At 40.3% G+C, this 21,211-nt stretch overlaps 1 protein-coding gene across 3 annotated transcripts in view; it reads right to left on the bottom strand.

Annotated features, from left to right (window-relative positions):
• Positions 1–364: 364 nt before the first annotated feature.
• Positions 365–21,211, bottom strand: part of LOC139754654 (uncharacterized) — a 313,149-nt gene continuing 292,302 nt past the window's right edge. For all 3 annotated transcript variants that reach the window (XM_071672184.1, XM_071672183.1, XM_071672185.1), the window contains 4 exons: positions 5,054–5,176; positions 4,520–4,660; positions 3,753–4,061; positions 365–2,464 (listed from right to left, as the gene is read on the bottom strand). In XM_071672184.1, the coding sequence (XP_071528285.1) occupies positions 2,261–2,464; positions 3,753–4,061; positions 4,520–4,660; positions 5,054–5,176 (777 nt within the window). In that variant the 3' untranslated portion in view covers positions 365–2,260. The remainder of the gene's footprint in view (positions 2,465–3,752; positions 4,062–4,519; positions 4,661–5,053; positions 5,177–21,211) is intronic.

Raw genomic sequence — 21,211 nt, 5'->3', positions numbered from 1 at the left:
GCGTGTCGTAGAAGGCGACTAAAAGGGGAGGGAGCGGGGGGCTGGAAATCCTCCCCTCTCGTTTTTTTTTTTAAATTTTCCAAAAGAAGGAACAGAGAATTGGGCCAGGTGAGGGTATTCCCTCAAAGGCCCAGTCCTCTGTTCTTAACGCTACCTCGCTAATGCGGGAAATGGCGAATAGTTTGAAAGAAAAGAAGTGATTGAATCTTAGTCGATCTCCAAGGGAGTCAGACAACATATGACACATTTAATGTCAAGGATATGCGTCATTTCTATGCTTGATGTTGACAATAATTTTTAATGATTTTACTTTGCATAAGACTGTAGTACTTTTACTTATTGTCATGGGATAGAATGAAACGTATTTCATTGGTAATATATATTATATTATACGGTTTTACTATTAATGTTGATACAGGAGTAACAAGTCTGTGCACCATGCAAACCGCTGAATACAATAGTATGTGCACTGGAAGATTATCATAATGCTAAGAGAGATTGATTCAATGCAAAAAAGAAAAAAAATTAACAATAAAATGTTTAGTTCTAAAGTATTGGAAGAAAAAGAAGGCCTTTATTTCACAGAAATGAATAATCATACAAGTATAATTACAGAATGTGTAGATAAATCGATCAAAATATGTACACTAACAATGATTACTATTGGCATTCATTCACATAACTTTCCTGTATCAAATTCTGTAATAAGTACTAGCATGGTAAATTTCAGTGGGCTGCACTCATGTATCTGCTTTCTTTTAAACCGCAGATTTACCCACTCAGTTCACTGAAGTGATCAAAAGACACTAAAATAGTGATACTGGCATCACTAAAACCGAAACGTCATTTTCTCTCAAGCATGTCTTTACCTCACCTACGAAGTTGCCATGATACTAACTGACTAGAAGATTGATCATACATTACTCTGAATGACTGGATTCACATGTCTTGCTGAAGACCTTAGACAAGGATTTTCTCTATTAGCTTATAAATATTCCTCCAAAATCAAGTTCTGTTTGATGTAGTTTTTATGATAACTAACAGTAAGTTATGAGCGGTAATCCTTCTTCCCATGGTACTGATATGTGATGGATACAAAACAGTAAAGTTCTAGTTTTTTCATTTCGTCCATGATTCTCTCTCTAATATGTATTTTTTAGTATAGTCCGAGAGGTATATGGTATTAAGTGAATATCTTAATAACCAAATGTTCAACTCACTTTATCAGCTGCAAATTTGTCTAAACTTTTAAGATCTTTAGGTGGTACATTATCTAATAACATGGTATTTCCTCCTTTGAACATTCTGTATCATTCTTAAAGAACACTGGTTATTAACAGTTGCACAATGCAAGATAAAAGGAGACACAAAAATATGAAAAATATATACAATCCTTTGGCATCGGTGAGTTGTGACTGGGGTCCAGAGTCTGTGGTGTATCACATCTGTAGCACACCTTGACATTAAGCAGAGAAATAGATTATTAACTGGCAATTCCTGAATCATATACCTATGCTTTATATAATACACAGGATTCTGTTATATAAAATCAAACCTATATTCACTGGTCAGTTGCTAAACAATAACGCACTAATTTATGGATTTTTAAGTCTTGATTTCCCATTCACAGATCAATAACATCAGTAATGTGACTTCCATACTCTCTATGTAACTACCAAAATCTACCTTTATCATAAGTATGTAAAAGCATAATGTTGTTATGCAAAATGTGAGTCTGATATGTAATATATTGAATTCATTCAAGTACCAAATAATCTTTTGGTGACATTAATGACTGAAGAAGTGTCTCCTGCCCAAATGAAATGGCTTAGAAAACCATGTAAAATTCAATGGCATAATTAGTATACAAGTTTGTAAAAAATTATGAGTTACCAGTCACATTTTATCATTGATCTTTACATTTGGAAAATTTATTTTATACAAACTCTAATGAATTTTTGATGCAAGCATGAAGCAGTTAGTGCCCTAGGGGTAACTATTTATGCCAATTTAATACTTGGTCTGTACACAGCACCTTTCATTCATCATAAACATTGTGACACTATGATACAACTTTGGAGACCTATCAGGTGTCACCAGCAGTAGAATCTTAAACATCAGTGGCAACAGCATTTAAATCCAATAACTGAATGGTTAGGGATTAAGGAACATAAGTCATCTCCTCCATAATGATAAATGATCATAAGTCCATAATGATAAATGATCATAAGAACTGTTTTGTCTTAGTGATAATGGGTTCCTACAGTGTCAGGAAGTCTATGTTTGCCTTCACACACTGCCCAGTGAGGTGATCAACAGCTGAGGCTTTGACCTCAGTGTCACCAAATTTCATGTGGACTGTTATTTCTCGACGAGCTTTGCTGGGATCTTGGTGGTGGTGCGAGGTGGGCCCCAAGTCCAAGTGCAGCGTACCCACTCGCTGAACCCCATCCTCTGTCACAAACTGTAACATGAGAAGTTATACATATAAAAATGAGATATATCAATCGTCACTGTCAAGTGAATCAGTTAATGAGAAAAGAATAACACAAGCTTCTAAAACCAGGCTACTTCTGCAAAGAGGATGTTGTGCTAATCTTAATCACACCATTCTTAAATACTTTAAGAACTGATAAACCCATAAGATCTAATAGAAAATGTTACTGCACACCTCCTACTATGCTCAAAATAAATAAACACAACACTCACTTTAATAAACCAAATATTTTGCTTTTCTAAGAACAGGTACAAGGTCTTTATTACAAAATACATAGAGACAGCGGTAAACATGTTACTGTTACTATCATCTATTTTTCATCATCTCCCTAATGATAAGAACTAATGTTATGTGGTGCCTCGCCCTCTCGCCTATAGGTGGTGGGCATAATAAAGATACCATAAATTTCTGAGCATGATCTGAGGAAGGCTCTTATCACTTATTCAATATCATTTTCATTGTCAGTCAACAGTCTTATGGGCTGAAGTGATCAGTCATGCTAATTAGATACCAACTAGATAAAAAGAGTGTTCCCTCTGTAAATCCTTTTAATAATCATATTTTTAATAGATTCTTACACCATTACATTTGACCATTTGGTATTTTGCTATGCAAGTTTTAAAAGCAGAATATCTTTAAACACCAGTTACCTTAAGAAGTTCAAGTTTTGAGATGCATGAGGAATCTTTACAATATCTGCCAAAAAGCTCTAAATTTTTCACTGTTACATAGTTGTTACATATTGAAACAATTACAAAATGCCAACATTAACAAGTGCCAAATAGATAAGGTCCTTCACAAGTAACAGCAAAGTCAACAGCTTACATGAAGGGGAACTGAAGCAAGGAAGAAGTGAAAGACAAATGAAAGAAAATATGATACAAGGTCTCTGGAAAATAATGTAGTATCTGAGACTTTATGCAAACAAGAAAACATCTGCATTAATGATGCTAAAGAAATGTTAATGGAAGGACAATAACCAGAAGAAATTTTTTTTTCATATGATACAATGCCTTCAAAGTTAACAAAGGCCAGGGTATTAACTACCAATTAATCCTTTGCATTACCAAAATAAACTAAAACAAAAGTTGTAAATGTTATGCCTATTTATTCATCATAAATTCATACTATTACTGTCATAAGTCTAGTAATATTAAGATTGGAATTCTAAAAAGATCCAAAAGTAACTTCCTCTTCCTCCCTCTCTCAACAATGATCAAACGGATGGATTAACTAGTGTCATGCAGTTAATTACCTTAGCATTGTGACAGTGGGTGGCATATAGATGGAGTATGACTGTGGTCTGTGCAGGCGTGGCAGGTGTGTAGGAACGGACCACCACGTCACCTACAGCCACACTTTCATCCACCACCACAAAGCGGTCCAATACATCAGCACACCATTCAGACCCAGCTGCCACTACACGTTTCTCAGTTGGATGGATCCCACGCTGGTAACGATTGAGGACACCAACACCATAAGTGAGACGAGACCGTCGGACTGTCACAACACCTGGATCCAGTCCAAATTGTACAGCCCCACGCAAGATAGCAAGTCCCATGCCCTGTGGACAACACATACTGTATTTGTTCACTAAATATATGGAGGGGAAAAAAATATGGGGCCCAACACACTCAGTAACATAATTTTGGTGTCTAGGATCTTTATAGGCAGAGTCTGATACTACTACTACTACTAGTGCATGTTCCAATCAAATTCTTGTGCTTATATTCTGATGCACAGGTTCTCATGCCTACAGCCTTGTGTTTTAGTTTGATGCCTATGGCACTGTCTTAGGGGTCAAGATGACACAACAGAGAATTGCTGAATTGTTAAAGGAGTATCATACTTGTCTATGCAGTTTTCCACCTGTTTTTCACAACCAATAATTAAATGTTTTGTAGAGAAGATTTTAAACGGTGAAAGAAGTATAGATATCAAGTAGACAAAATAGTAAGCCATTTTCTTTTATTGTGTCCAAGCATGTGGCATGAAAGCCTGAGATCAGGTCTCATGACCAACCTGTGGTATGATGACATTCACTCTGTGGCCAAAAGTGTCCCGGATATGTTTCTGGAGGAGTTCAGACTCTGCAAAACCACCGACCAAGAACATATACTGTAGAGGCCCAACTTCTGGCGCTGACAAAACTGCCTCGATTGCCTGTGATAAAGACAAAAGTTTTTCTAGTTAAAAATCACTGTAATTCCTAAAATAAACAAGGTTTCTCATATAGATTCAGGCATACCTTATTCAACATTATAATTGAGATTGAAAGTCTCAGATAATAACTGTTGTTAATGCATTTAGTGCCTTGTTACCTGGTGAGATCTCAAATAGAAAAATGTTACAAATACAGTATCAAAACTGTACAATGACATAAGTTTATTATAACTAACATCTTAATTACCTAGCTTAAATCATTCTTCAGCTATAGTTGAACCCCATCCCAGAATAAAACTGAGAAGTATCACACAGACATTAACTATATAGCGCACCAAATCGTGGGAAAGTATAGAGGCATGGTTCCATGTTTTTTTCCTCTCCCTTTCTCACCTGAGTGATGTTTGAGAGCGTGGGCAGAAAAAGTTGTCTCATGGTCTCCTGTTCCACCCGAAGCATACCTTGGGCTGACCATCTCACTCCCAGCTGCTGGTGCTTCTTGATGGCCCACTCCACCTGCAATGGTACAGCACTCAACACAAATGAAACTTGGGCAACATTTCATCAAGATCTGATTTTACTCAAAGAGATTTTCATTTAAATAACTTAGATAAAGTACAATGAAATGATATGGTATGTGGAGGGAATACATACGATGGGTTGAACAAGGGCATATGAAGCAATCAAATAATATTCTGTGGGTCTTTGCTGCAGATGGTGTGCTCCGGTTTTGTTGCATTTTATCTGACAGCTAGAGATTGGATGTGCACACAAGTCCATTGTTCTCTTGTTCCAGAGTTTACCTCACTGAAGTATGGAAGGCAATTAAGTACATAAAACGAATATTTTTTGCCTATCATTATGTAAAATCTGTGGTGCAAATGGGTGGAAGAACACAGAAGAGTTGAATAAATATAGGGGATTACTAAGGGGTAGGTTAATCTTTGAGGGATGGAAAAGTGCGTGAAAGGTATATAAGAGAACAATAAATGGATAAATCAGTGGATTTTGGTTTTTGCACGAAAGTATGAGTGTAAGAGGGAAGGATGACTTCCTGAAAGGCAGAAAACATATATATATATATATATTATTCATTTATCTATTTATTTTGCTTTGTCGCTGTCTCCTGCGTTAGCGAGGTAGCGCAAGGAAACAGATGAAAGAATGGCCCAACCCACCCACATACATATGTATATACATACACATCCACACCAGCAAATATACAAACCTATACATCTCAATGTACACATATATATACACACACAGACATATACATATATATATCCATGTACACAATTCATACTGTCTGCCTTTATTCATTCCCATCGCCACCCCGCCACACATGGAATAACAACACCCTCCCCCCTCATGTGTACGGGGTAGCACTAGGAAAAGACAACAAACGCCCCATTCGTTCACACTCAGTCTCTAGCTGTCATGTAATAATGCACTGAATCCACAGCTCCCTTTCCATATCCAGGCCCCACAGAACTTTCCATGGTTTACCCCAGACGCTTCACATGCCCTTGTTCAATCCATTGACAGCACGTCGACCCTGGTATACCACATCGTTCCAATTCACTCTATTCCTTGCACGCCCTTCACCCTCCTGCATATTCAGGCCCTAATCACTCAAAATCTCTTTCACTCCATCTTTCCACCTCCAATTTGGTCTCCCACTTCTCCTCGTTCCCTCCACCTCTGACACATATATCCTCTTGGTCAATCTTTCCTCACTCATTCTCTCCATGTGACCAAATCATTTCAAAACACCCTCTTCTGCTCTCTCAACCACACTCTTTTTATTACCACACATCTCTCTTACCCTATTATTACTTACTCGATCAAACCACCTCACACCACATATTGTCCTCAAACATCTCATTTCCAGCACATCCACCCTCCTGCGCACAACTCTATCCACAGCCCATGCCTCGCACCCATACAACATTGCTGGAACCACTATTCCTTCACACATACCCATTTTTGCTTTCCGAGATAATGTTCTCGACTTCCAAACATTCTTCAAGGCTCCCAGAATTTTTGCCCCCTCCCCCACCATATGATTCACTTCTGCTTCCATGGTTCCATCCGCTGCCAAATCCACTCCCAGATATCTAAAACACTTCACTTCCTCCAGTTTTTCTCCATTCAAACTTACCTCCCAATTTACTTGACCCTCTACCCTACTGTACCTAATAACCTTACTCTTATTCACATTTACTCTCAACTTTCTTCTTTCACACACTTTACCAAACTCAGTCACCAGCTTCTGCAGTTTCTCACATGAATCAGCCACCAGCGCTGTATCATCAGCGAACAACAACTGACTCACTTCCCAAGCTCTCTCATCCACAACAGACTTCATACTTGCCCCTCTTTCCAAAACTCTTGCATTCACCTCCCTAACAACGCCATCCATAAACAAATTAAACAACCATAGAGACATCACACACCCCTGCCGCAAACCTACATTCCCTGAGAACCAATCACTTTCCTCTCTTCCTACACATACACATGCCTTACATCCTCGATAAAAACTTTTCACTGCTTCTAACAACTTGCCTCCCACACCATATATCCTTAATACTTTCCACAGAGCATCTCTATCAACTCTATCATATGCCTTCTCCAGATCCATAAATGCTAAATACAAATTCATTTGCTTTTCTAAGTATTTCTCACATACATTCTTCAAAGCAAACACCTGATCCACACATCCTCTACCACTTCTGAAACCGCACTGCTCTTCCCCTATCTGATGCTCTGTACATGCCTTCACCCTCTCAATCAATACCCTCCCATATAATTTACCAGGAATACTCAACAAACTTATACCTCTGTAATTTGAGCACTCACTCTTATCCCCTTTGCCTTTGTACAATGGCCCTATGCAAGCATTCCACCAATCCTCAGGCACCTCACCATGAATCATACATACATTAAATAACCTTACAAACCAGTCAACAATACAGTCACCCCCTTTTTTAATAAATTCCACTGCAATACCATCCAAACCCGCTGTCTTGCTGGCTTTCATCTTCTGGAAAGCTTTTATTACCTCTTCTCTGTTTACCAAATCATTTTCCCTAACCATCTCACTTTGCACACCACCTCGACCAATTACATTCAACAAACCTTCAAAATACTCACTCCATCTTCTCACATCACCACTACTTGTTATCACCTCCCCATTAGCCCCCTTCACTGAAGTTCCCATTTGTGAAAATCCTTAGCATAAAGATAAACAAGTGTAAGAGAGGCAGGAAAGTTTAAGAAAAACAAAGGAATGTACAAGGGGTAATTATATTTACTTGGAAAGAATAAGTGTATGAAAGGTGTTTAATATAATAAGTGAATGAATATGTGGGGTGATCAATTATGATGAAAAGGGGATGAGTTTATGAGTAATAAAAGCTTTTGGGATAGATGAGTGTTAAGGAAGATGTTACGAGTGTATGGGTGAATGAAAGCATGGGAAATGCATGAAAAGTAGAGGAAATAATGAGAGATTTATGGATGGATGTAAGGTGGATGGAGGCAGCAAAGGTGTATCGGATACATGTGCGGGTCAAATGAGTGGATGAGTTGAAGATAAATGTATGAGGGGTGAGAGAGAGTGGGAGAGGAAGCTACAAATGGTATGGTTGTGTCTGACAAGTGGATGAGAGTATGAGGAATGATTGATTCTTTGAAGGTTGGATGGATGGAAATCTGACTGGTAGAAGGGACCAATGATTGCTAATGGGATAGATGACTGTATGAAGGGTTGAAAACATATGAGGGTTGGCTGTATCCATATAACAAGGGATGCATGAGTATATGAGAGGTGGGTAAGCACATGGGGTAAATGTGTGCATGAGAGATCAAAGAGTTTATAACATGAGAATAAATGTATAAGGAGTAGATGAATATACAAGGTGAATGACTGGTGAAATAGTGTATATGATGTGTGTATAAAATGTGGATGGGTATAGCATAAGTATGTGAGGCAGATGAGTCTGTGTAAGGTATATAAGTGTACAAAATATGAATGAATTCATAAATGGTGGATAAACATATGAAGTGTGGATGAATTATTTAATCAAATGATGAAAAGTACAAAAGCATGAGTAGCTTGCTGATGAGAGTATGTAAAGCAGATGCATGTTTGAAGCCTGAGTAAAATGTGAATGAGTTAATGATGGGTAGATGGATGCAGGAGGGATAAATGATTCTAAGAGAGGCTTTTATTACACTGGATGGATAAGAGTATGAGAAGCAGATGAGTGAATGAATTGTGAATGTGTATATGAGGTATAAAGTACATGAGGGATGCGTGAATGTATGAAGTGTGGATGAGCGTATGAAGAGTGAAAAAGTGTATGGTATGTCAACAAGTATAGAAGGGTTGTACAAGTGAATGGGAATGAATGAGGGAAACATTAGAGTATAAAATAGATGCATGTATAAGGTACAAATAGTCTAAAATTGTAACTTACAATATACAAGTGTAATTATTATCATTATCATACAATCACAAGACCCTTCTTCTGGGGCTCCTTCAGTTGCAAGTTTGCATGAAATTCAGTCGCAAGAAAATAATGGACTCCTTTAGGGTAAGGGAAAAATTTGTATCAGTCTATCTACGATGCCTGTTCCCTCCAGGAACTCCAAACAAGGGGGTGGCCACTGCAAAAGAGTCTCCACTTGTGCTTGTCCCTACATGTCTCCCTCACATACACTATTCCATGCATTCTTCTACTCTATTTCCTATTCCATGCATTCTTCTACTCTATTTCCCCATGTCACAGGTGGTCTCCCTCTCACACCAATTCATTTATAATTGTCCTATCATACACTCTCCTTCTAAACTCCAGTCTTGCATTCCTCACACCAATCCATTTATAATTGTCCTATCATACACTCTCCATCTAAACTCCAGTCTTGCATTCTTTCCACATGCCTAGACGACCTCAAAGTACAATGAATCGCCCAACCTTCCACGCCACAATTTATTCCTTTTGCATCCCTGTCATACCACATCTCTCATGCACCCCTTCATTTCTTTCTTCATTCCATCTAGTCATACCATATGCTCCTCATATAGCTCATTTCCACAACCTGGATTCCTGAACTCTGTGATTCATGCCCAAGCTTTGGCTGCAAAGGTCAGGGTTGGGAGGACTATGCTGTCCCTTAATCCACTTTTCACTTCCATACTTACACCTCTACCTGTTTATTCTATTAAGGGATCCAATGACTATTCTAGTGTACTAAAGGTGGATAAGTGTAAGTGAATGAGTGGTGAAATTATGTATGTCACAGATGCATGTATAAAGTGTAGATGGGAAAAGCAAAAGTAGGTGAAGTAGATGAGTCTTTGTGAGGTGGATGAGTGAATAAGATGAATCTATAGAAGGTGAATGAAGTGTGGATGAATTCATTAGGTATACGTATGAAGGGTGAAAAAGCAAGAGTAGCCATATGAAGCCTCAAGTGAAATGTGAATGAGTGACATGGGTAGATGGATGCAGGAGGGATTAATAATTTTATGTGAGGCTGTTGAGTGTATGATGGATGAATGTATATGAGGGGCATATGAGTGCATGAGGTGTGAATGTGAATATGACATAAGGAGTATATGATGGATGGGCGAGTGTATGAAGTGTGGATGAGTGTATGAAAAGCAAATGAGTGTGTAAGTGAAGAAATGTATGGCAGGTCAACAAGTACATAAGGGTTGAACAAATGAATGAGGGATGCATGAAGCAAACATATGTATATGTGCAAATAATTGCATACAAGGACAGTAAATATATGACTGGAATAGTTTAAAATTGTAATATACGATAGACAAGTGTAATTATTATTATTATTATTATTATTATTATTATTATTATTATTATTATTATTATCATTATTATTATTATTATTATTTATCTCTGGGATAGGGGAGAAAGAATAATTCCCACGTATTCTCTGCATGTTGTAGAAGGCGACTAAAAGGGAAGGGAGCGGGGAGCTGGAAATCCTCCCCTCTCGTTTTTAATTTTCCAAAAGAAGGAACAGAGAAGGGGGCCAAGTAAGGATATTCCCTCAAAGGCTCAGTCCTCTGTTCTTAACGCTACCTCACTAATGCGGGAAATGGCGAATAGTATAGAAAAAATCACTATTATCATTATTATTATTTATTTTTATATCCATATTTATTTTGCTTTGTTGCTGTCTCCCGCGTTAGCGAGGCAGCGCAAGGAAACAGACGAAAGAATGGCCCAAACCACCCACATACACATGTATATACATACACATCCACACAGGCAAATATACATACCTATACATTCAACGTGTACATATATATACACACACAGACATACATACACATGTACATAATTCATACTGTCTGCCCTCATTCTTTCCCATCGCCACCTCGCCACACATGAAATAACAACCCCCTCCCACCTCATGCGTGCGAGGTAGCGCTAGGAAAAGACAACAAAGGCCACATTCATTCACACTCATTCTCTAGCTGTCATGTAATAATGCACCGAAACCACAGCTCCCTTTCCACATCCAGGCCCCACAGAACTTTCCATGGTTTACCCTAGATGCTTCACATGCCCTGGTTCAATCCATTGACAGCACGTTGACCCCAGTATACCACATCGTTCCAATTCACTCTATTCCTTGCACGCCTTTTACCCTCCTGCATGTTCAGGCCCCGATCACTCAAAATCGTTTTCACTCCATCTTTCCACCTCCAATTTGGTCTCCCACTTCTCCTCGTTCCCTCCACCTCTGACACATATATCCTCTTGGTCAATCTTTCCTCACTCATTCTCTCCATGTGACCAAACCATTTCAAAACACCTTCTTCTGCCCTCTCAACCACACTCTTTTTATTGCCACACATCTCTCTTACCCTATTATTACTTACTCGATCAAACCATCTCAACCACATATTGTCCTCAAACTTCTCATTTCCAACACATCCACCCTCCTCCGCACAACTCTATCCATAGCCTATGCCTCGCGACCATATAACATTGTTGGAACCACTATTCCTTCAAACATACCCATTTTTGCTTTCCGAGATAATGTTCTCAACTTCCACACATTCTTCAACACTCCCAGAATTTTTGCCCCCTCCCCCACCCTATGATTCACTTCCCCTTCCAAGGTTCCATCCACTGCCAAATCCACTCCCAGATATCTAAAACACTTCACTTCCTCCAGTTTTTCTCCATTCAAACTTACCTCCCAATTGACTTGACCCTCAACCCTACTGTACCTAATAACCTTGCTCTTGTTCACATTTTCTCTCAGCTTTCTTCTTTCACACATTTTATCAAACTCAGTCACCAGCTTCTGCAGTTTCTCACATGAATCAGCCACCAGCACTGTATCATCAGCAAACAACAACTGACTCACTTCCTAAGCTCTCCTATCCACAACACTGCATACTTGCCCCTCTTTTCAAAACTCTTGCATTCACCTCCCTAACAACCCCATCCACAAACAAATTAAACAACCATGGAGACATCACACACCCCTGCTGCAAACCTACATTCACTGAGAACCAATCACTTTCCTATCTTCCTACACGTGCACATACATGCCTTACATCCTCGATAAAAACTTTTCACTGCTTCTAACAACTTGCCTCCCACACCATATATTCTTAATACCTTCCATAGAGCATCTCTATCAACTCTATCATATGCCTTCTCCAGATTCATAAATGCTACATACAAATCCATTTGCTTTTCTAAGTATTTCTCACATACATTCTTTAAAGCAAACACCTGATCCACACATCCTCTACCACTTCTGAAACCACACTGCTCTTCCCCAGTCTGATGCTCTGTACATACTTTCACCCTCTCAATCAATACCCTCCCATATAATTTCCCAGGAATACTCAACAAACTTATACCTCTGTAATCTGAGCACTCATTTTTATCCCCTTTGCCTTTGTACAATGGCACTATGCAAGCATTCCACCAATCCTCAGGCACCTCACCATGAGTCATGCATTCATTAAATAACCTTAGCAACCAGTCAACAATACAGTCACCCCCTTTTTTAACAAATTCCACTTCAATACCATCCAAACCCACTGCCTTGCCAGCTTTCATCTTCTGCAAAGCTTTTACTACCTCTTCTCTGTTTACCAAATCATTTTCCCTAACCCTCCCACTTTGCACACCACCTTGACCAAAACACCCTATATCTGCCACTCTATCATCAAACACATTCAACAAACCTTCAAAATACTCACTCCATCTCCTTCTCACATCATCACTACTTGTTATCACCTCCCCAATTAGCCCCCTTCACTGAAGTTCCCATTTGTTCCCTTGTCTTACGCACTTTATTTACCCCCTTCCAAAACATTTTTTTATTCAACCTAAAGTTTAATGATACTCTCACCCCAACTCTCATTTGCCCTCTTTTCACCTCTTGCACCTTTCTCTTGACCTCATTATTATTAATACAAGCACAAGACCCCTTTTATGGAGTTCCTTTACTTTCAAGGCAACACTAAATTCAGTCGCAAAAATTCCTCAACAAGATTGTAACGCTTTTCATTCACTGAAGATTACTGCCTTGCTGAAGAGGATTGTTAACTCAAGGTGTAACCAAAAGCAGGTGTATTTATTCCATTTCTTCTTTATAGTCATCATTTTAGGAACACTTTTTAAGAAAAAAATCTTACTGTTACCCAGGGCATTTTTCCAGGGAATCCTGCATACCAAGGCAGCACTATTTCCAGTAGCATGGAAATATGAACTCCAGAGTTAGAATATTGCCAAGACCTATTCCTTCAAACTTAACCATTTTTGCCCTCCCAGATAACTTTCTTTCCATATATCCTTCAGCCCTCTGAGAACCTTCACCCCCTCCTCCATCCTGTGACTTGCTTCCACTTCTGCAGTTCCATTTGCTGCTATGTCCAGTACCAGGTAGCTAAAACACTTCACTTCCTTCAGTTTTTCTCCATTCAAACTTACACCCCAAATAACCTGTCAATGAATACTGCTAAACCTAATAACCTTGCTTTTATTCACCTATACTGTCACTTTCCTCCTTTCACACTCTTCCAAACTCAGTCACTAACTTTAGTATTTTCTTTAATCTGCCACCAGTGTTGTTTCATCAGCAAACAAGTGACTCACTTCCCAGGCCCTCTCATGGCCCACAGACTGCATAGAAGCCCCTCTACCCAAGACTCACATTTACCTCCCTCACCACCTCATCCATAAACTGAATGACCATGGTGACATCACACACCTCTACCACAGACCAGCCTTCACTTGGAACCATTCACTGTCTTCTCTCCCTACTCATACACATCTCACAATACTGATAAAAATTTCTCTGCTTCTAGCAGCTTTCCTCCCAACCTATATATTTGTAATACCTTTCACAAAGCATCTCTATCAACTACACATGCTTTCTCCAGATCCATATATCCCAGATACAAATTTCTTCATATGTGATAGCCATTTCCTCCATTCATGAAGTAGTGCCAGGAAAAGATGAAGAAAAGCTGCACCTACTAGCAGCCATTCTCAAGCTGTCATGTGTAATGCACTGAAATCACAGCTCCCTATCCACAAACAGGAACCCCAGACCTTTCCATGATCTAACCAGGCCTTAGTTCAGTTAAATGACACCACATCGAACTCTGTGTACTATGTTTTTACAATTCACTCTATCCCATACACACTTTTCACTCTCCTGCAAGTTATGTCCACAATTGCTCAAAACCTTTTTCACTCCAATATATATATATATATATATCAACGAACAACAACTGACTCATTTCCCAAGCTCTCTCATCCCCAACAGACTTAATACTTGCCCCTCTTTCCAAAACTCTTGCATTCACCTCCCTAACAACCCCATCCATAAACAAATTAAACAACCATGGAGACATCACACACCCCTGCCGCAAACCTACATTCACTGAGAACCAATCACTTTATTCTCTTCCTACACGTACGCATGCCTTACATCCTCGATAAAAACTTTTCACTGCTTCTAACAACTTGCCTCCCACACCATATATTCTTAATACCTTCCACAGAGCATCTCTATCAACTCTATCATATGCCTTCTCCAGATCCATAAATGCTACATACAAATCCATTTGCTTTTCTAAGTATTTCTTACATACATTCTTCAAAGCAAACACCTGATCCACACATCCTCTACTACTTCTGAAACCACACTGCTCTTCCCCAATCTGATGCTCTGTACATGCCTTCAACCTCTCAATCAATACCCTCCCATATAATTTACCAGGAATACTCAACAAACTTATACCTCTTTAATTTGAGCACTCACTCTTATCCCCTTTGCCTTTGTACAATGGCACTATGCACGCATTCCGCCAATCCTCAGGCACCTCACCATGAGTCATACATACATTAAATAACCTTACCAACCAGTCAACAATACAGTCACCCCCTTTTTTAATAAATTCCACTGCAATACCATCCAAACCTGCTGCCTTGCCGGTTTTCATCTTCCGCAAAGCTTTTACTACCTCTTCTCTGTTTACCAAATCATTTTCCCTAACCCTCTCACTTTGCACACCACCTCGACCAAAACACCCTATATCTGCCACTCTATCATCAAACACATTCAACAAACCTTCAAAATACTCACTCCATCTCCTTCTCACATCACCACTACTTGTTATCACCTCCCCATTTGCGCCCTTCACTGAAGTTCCCATTTGCTCCCTTGTCTTACGCACTTTATTTACCTCCTTCCAGAACATCTTTTTATATATATATATATATATATATATATATATATATATATATATATATATATATATATTTTTTTTTTTTTTTTTTTTTTTATACTTTGTCGCTGTCTCCCGCGTTTGCGAGGTAGCGCAAGGAAACAGACGAAAGAAATGGCCCAACCCCCCCCCCCCACATACACATGTACATACACACGTCCACACACGCAAATATACATACCTACACAGCTTTCCATGGTTTACCCCAGACGCTTCACATGCCTTGATTCAATCCACTGACAGCACGTCAACCCCTGTATACCACATGACTCCAATTCACTCTATTCCTTGCCCTCCTTTCACCCTCCTGCATGTTCAGGCCCCGATCACACAAAATCTTTTTCACTCCATCTTTCCACCTCCAATTTGGTCTCCCTCTTCTCCTCGTTCCCTCCACCTCCGACACATATATCCTCTTGGTCAATCTCTCCTCACTCATTCTCTCCATGTGCCCAAACCATTTCAAAACACCCTCTTCTGCTCTCTCAACCACGCTCTTTTTATTTCCACACATCTCTCTTACCCTTACGTTACTTACTCGATCAAACCACCTCACACCACACATTGTCCTCAAACATCTCATTTCCAGCACATCCATCCTCCTGCGCACATCTCTATCCATAGCCCACGCCTCGCAACCATACAACATTGTTGGAACCACTATTCCCTCAAACATACCCATTTTCGCTTTCCGAGATAATGTTCTCGACTTCCACACATTTTTCAAGGCTCCCAAAATTTTCGCCCCCCTCCCCCACCCTATGATCCACTTCCGCTTCCATGGTTCCATCCGCTGCCAGATCCACTCCCAGATATCTAAAACACTTTACTTCCTCCAGTTTTTCTCCATTCAAACTTACCTCCCAATTGACTTGACCCTCACCCCTACTGTACCTAATAACCTTGCTCTTATTCACATTTACTCTCAACTTTCTTCTTCCACACACTTTACCAAACTCAGTCACCAGCTTCTGCAGTTTCTCACATGAATCAGCCACCAGCGCTGTATCATCAGCGAACAACAACTGACTCACTTCCCAAGCTCTCTCATCCCCAACAGACTTCATACTTGCCCCTCTTTCCAGGACTCTTGCATTTACCTCCCTTACAACCCCATCCATAAACAAATTAAACAACCATGGAGACATCACACACCCCTGCCGCAAACCTACATTCACTGAGAACCAATCACTTTCCTCTCTTCCTACACGTACACATGCCTTACATCCTCGATAAAAACTTTTCACTGCTTCTAACAACTTGCCTCCCACACCATATATTCTTAATACCTTCCACAGAGCATCTCTATCAACTCTATCATATGCCTTCTCCAGATCCATAAATGCTACATACAAATCCATTTGCTTTTCTAAGTATTTCTCACATACATTCTTCAAAGCAAACACCTGATCCACACATCCTCTACCACTTCTGAAACCGCACTGCTCTTCCCCAATCTGATGCTCTGTACATGCCTTCACCCTCTCGATCAATACCCTCCCATATAATTTACCAGGAATACTCAACAAACTTATACCTCTGTAATTTGAGCACTCACTCTTATCCCCTTTGCCTTTGTACAATGGCACTATGCACGCATTCCGCCAATCCTCAGGCACCTCACCATGAGTCATACATACATTAAATAACCTTACCAACCAGTCAACAATACAGTCACCCCCTTTTTTAATAAATTCCACTGCAATACCATCCAAACCTGCTGCCTTGCCGGCTTTCATCTTCCGCAAAGCTTTTACTACCTCTTCTCTGTTTACCAAATCATTTTCCCTAACCCTCTCACTTTGCACACCACCTCGACCAAAACACCCTATATCTGCCACTCTGTCATCAGACACATTCAACAAACCTTCAAAATACTCATTCCATCTCCTTCTCACATCACCGCTACTTGTTATCACCTCCCCATTTGCGCCCTTCACTGAAGTTCCCATTTGCTCCCTTGTCTTACGCACCCTATTTACCTCCTTCCAGAACATCTTTTTATTCTCCCTAAAATTTACTGATAGTCTCTCACCCCAACTCTCATTTGCCCTTTTTTTCACCTCTTGCACCTTTCTCTTGACCTCCTGTCTCTTTCTTTTATACTTCTCCCACTCAATTGCATTTTTTTTTCCCTGCAAAAATCGTCCAAATGCCTCTCTCTTCTCTTTCACTAATACTCTTACTTCCTCATCCCACCACTCACTACCCTTTCTAAACAGCCCACCTCCCACTCTTCTCATGCCACAAGCATCTTTTGCGCAATCCATCACTGATTCCCTAAATACATCCCATTCCTCCCCCACTCCCCTTACTTCCATTGTTCTCACCTTTTTCCATTCTGTACACAGTCTCTCCTGGTACTTCCCCACACAGGTCTCCTTCCCAAGCTCACTTACTCTCACCACCTTCTTCACCCCAACATTCACTCCTCTTTTCTGAAAACCCATACTAATCTTCACCTTAGCCTCCACAAGATAATGATCAGACATCCCTCCAGTTGCACCTCTCAGCACATTAACATCCAAAAATATATATATTTTTGCTATGTCGCTGTCTCCCGCGTTTGCGAGGTAGCGCAAGGAAACAGACGAAAGAAATGGCCCAACCCACCCCCATACACCTGTATATACATACATCCACACACGCAAATATACATACCTACACAGCTTTCCATGGTTTACCCCAGACGCTTCACATGCCCTGATTCAATCCACTGACAGCACGTCAACCCCGGTATACCACATCGATCCAATTCACTCTATTCCTCGCCCTCCTTTCACCCTCCTGCATGTTCATGCCCCGATCACACAAAATCCTTTTCACTCCATCTTTCCACCTCCAATTTGGTCTCCCACTTCTCCTCGTTCCCTCCTCCTCCGACACATATATCCTCTTGGTCAATCTTTCCTCACTCATTCTCTCCATGTGCCCAAACGATTTCAAAACACCCTCTTCTGCTCTCTCAACCACGCTCTTTTTAATTCCACACATCTCTCTTAACTTTACGTTACTTACTCGATCGAACCACCTCACACCACACATTGTCCTCAAACATCTCATTTCCAGCACATCCATCCTTTTTGGAAGGATGGATGTGAGTCAGTTGTTGTTCGCTGATGATAGAGCGCTGGTGGCTGATTCATGTGAGAAACTGCAGAAGCTGGTGACTGAGTTTGGTAAAGTGTGTGGAAGAAGAAAGTTAAGAGTAAATGTGAATAAGAGCAAGGTTATTAGGTACAGTAGGGTTGAGGGTCAAGTCAATTGGGAGATGAGTTTGAATGGAGAAAAACTGGAGGAAGTGAAGTGTTTTAGATATCTGGGAGTGGATCTGGCAGCGGATGGAAGCGGAAGTGGATCATAGGGTGGGGGAGGGGGCGAAAATTCTGGGAGCCTTGAAGAATGTGTGGAAGTCGAGAACATTATCTCGGAAAGCAAAAATGGGTATGTTTGAAGGAATAGTGGTTCCAACAATGTTGTATGGTTGCGAGGCGTGGGCTATGGATAGAGTTGTGCGCAGGAGGGTGGATGTGCTGGAAATGAGATGTTTGAGGACAATGTGTGGTGTGAGGTGGTTTGATCGAGTAAGGAACGTAAGGGTAAGAGAGATGTGTGGAAATAAAAAGAACGTGGTTGAGAGAGCAGAAGAGGGTGTTTTGAAATGGTTTGGGCACATGGAGAGAATGAGTGAGGAAAGATTGACCAAGAGGATATATGTGTCGGAGGTGGAGGGAACGAGGAGAAGTGGGAGACCAAATTGGAGGTGGAAAGAAGGAGTGAAAAAGATTTTGTGTGATCGGGGCCTGAACATGCAGGAGGGTGAAAGGAGGGCAAGGAATAGAGTGAATTGGATCGATGTGGTATACAGGGGTTGACATGCTGTCAGTGGATTGAATCAGGACATGTGAAGCGTCTGGGGTAAACCATGGAAAGCTGTGTAGGTATGTATATTTGCGTGTGTGGATGTATGTATATACATGTGTATGGGGGTGGGTTGGGCCATTTCTTTCGTCTGTTTCCTTGCGCTACCTCGCAAACGCGGGAGACAGCGACAAAGAAAAAAAGAAAAAAATATACATATATATATATATATATATATATATATATATATATATATATATATATATATATATATATATATGTGGTCTGGTTCTCTGTTCTTGACGCTATCTCACTAAAGCGGGAAATGGCGAATAGTATGAAAAAGAAAAATATATATATATATATATTTTTTTTATATTATTTTGCTTTGTTGTTGTCTCCCGCATTACCAAGGTAGCGTAAGAAAACAGATGAAAGAATGGCCCAACCCCCCACATACACATGTATATGCATACACGTCCACACGCGCAAATATACATACCTATACATCTCAATGTACATATATATATACACACACAGACATATACATATATATCAATGTACATAATTCATACTGTCTGCCTTTATTCATTCCCATCGCCACCTCGCCAAACATGGAATAACAACCACCTCCCCCCTCATGTGTGCGAGGTAGCGCTAGGAAAAGACAACAAAGGCCCCATTCGTTCACACTAAGTCTCTAGCTGTCATGTAATAATGCACCGAAACCACACTTCCCTTTCCACATCCATTCCCCACACAACTTTCCATGGTTTACCTCAGACACTTCACATGCCCTGGTTCAATCCATTGACAGCACGTCGACCCCAGTATACCACATCGTTCCAATTCATTCTATTCCTTGCACGCCTTTCACCCCCCTGCAGGTTCAGGCCCCGATCATTCAAAATCTTTTTCACTCCATCTTTACACCTCCAATTTGGTCTCCCACTTCTCGTTCCCTCCACCTCTGACACATATATCCTATTGGTCAATCTTTCCTCACTCATTCTCTCCATGTGACCAGACCATTTCAAAACACCCTCTTCTGCTCTCTCAACCACACTCTTTTTATTTCCACACATCTCTCTTACCCTTATATTACTTACTCAATCAAACCACCTCACACCACATATTATCCTCAAACATCTCATTTCCAGCACATCCACCCTCCTGCGCAAAACTCTATCCATAGCCCATGCCTCACAACCATACAACATTGTTGGAACCACTATTCCTTCAAACATACCCATTTTTGCTTTCCGAGATAATGTTCTTGACTTTCAAACATTCTTCAAGGCTCCCAGAATTTTCACCCCCTCCCCCACCCTATGATTCACTTCTGCTTCCATGGTTCCATCCACTGCTAGGTCCACTCCCAAATATCTAAAACACTTTACTTCCTCCAGTTCTTCTCCATTCAAACTTACCTCCCAATTGACTTGACCCTCAACCCTACTGTACCTAATAACCTTGCTCTTATTCACATTTACTCTTAACTTTCTTCTTTCACACACTTTACCAAACTCAGTCACCAGCTTCTGCAGTTTCTCAAATGAATCAGCGACCAGTGCTGTATCATCAGTGAACAACAACTGACTCACTTCCCAAGCTCTCTCATCCACAACAGACTGCATACTTGCCCCTCTTTCCAAAACTCTTGCATTCACCTCCCTAACAACCCCATCCATAAACAAATTAAACAACCATGGAGACATCACACACCCCTGCCGCAAACCTATATTCACTGAGAACTAATCACTTTCCTCTCTTCCTACACGTACACATGCCTTACATCCTCGATAAAAACTTTTCACTGCTTCTAACAACTTGCCTTCCACACCATATATTCTTAATACCTTCCACAGATCAACTCTATCATATGCCTTCTC

The sequence above is a fragment of the Panulirus ornatus genome, chromosome 17, assembly GCF_036320965.1.
Source record: "Panulirus ornatus isolate Po-2019 chromosome 17, ASM3632096v1, whole genome shotgun sequence".
Taxonomy (NCBI): Eukaryota; Metazoa; Arthropoda; class Malacostraca; order Decapoda; family Palinuridae; genus Panulirus; species Panulirus ornatus.
Note: the sequence above shows the minus strand (reverse complement) of the source record. Positions and strands in the feature narration are given on the sequence as shown.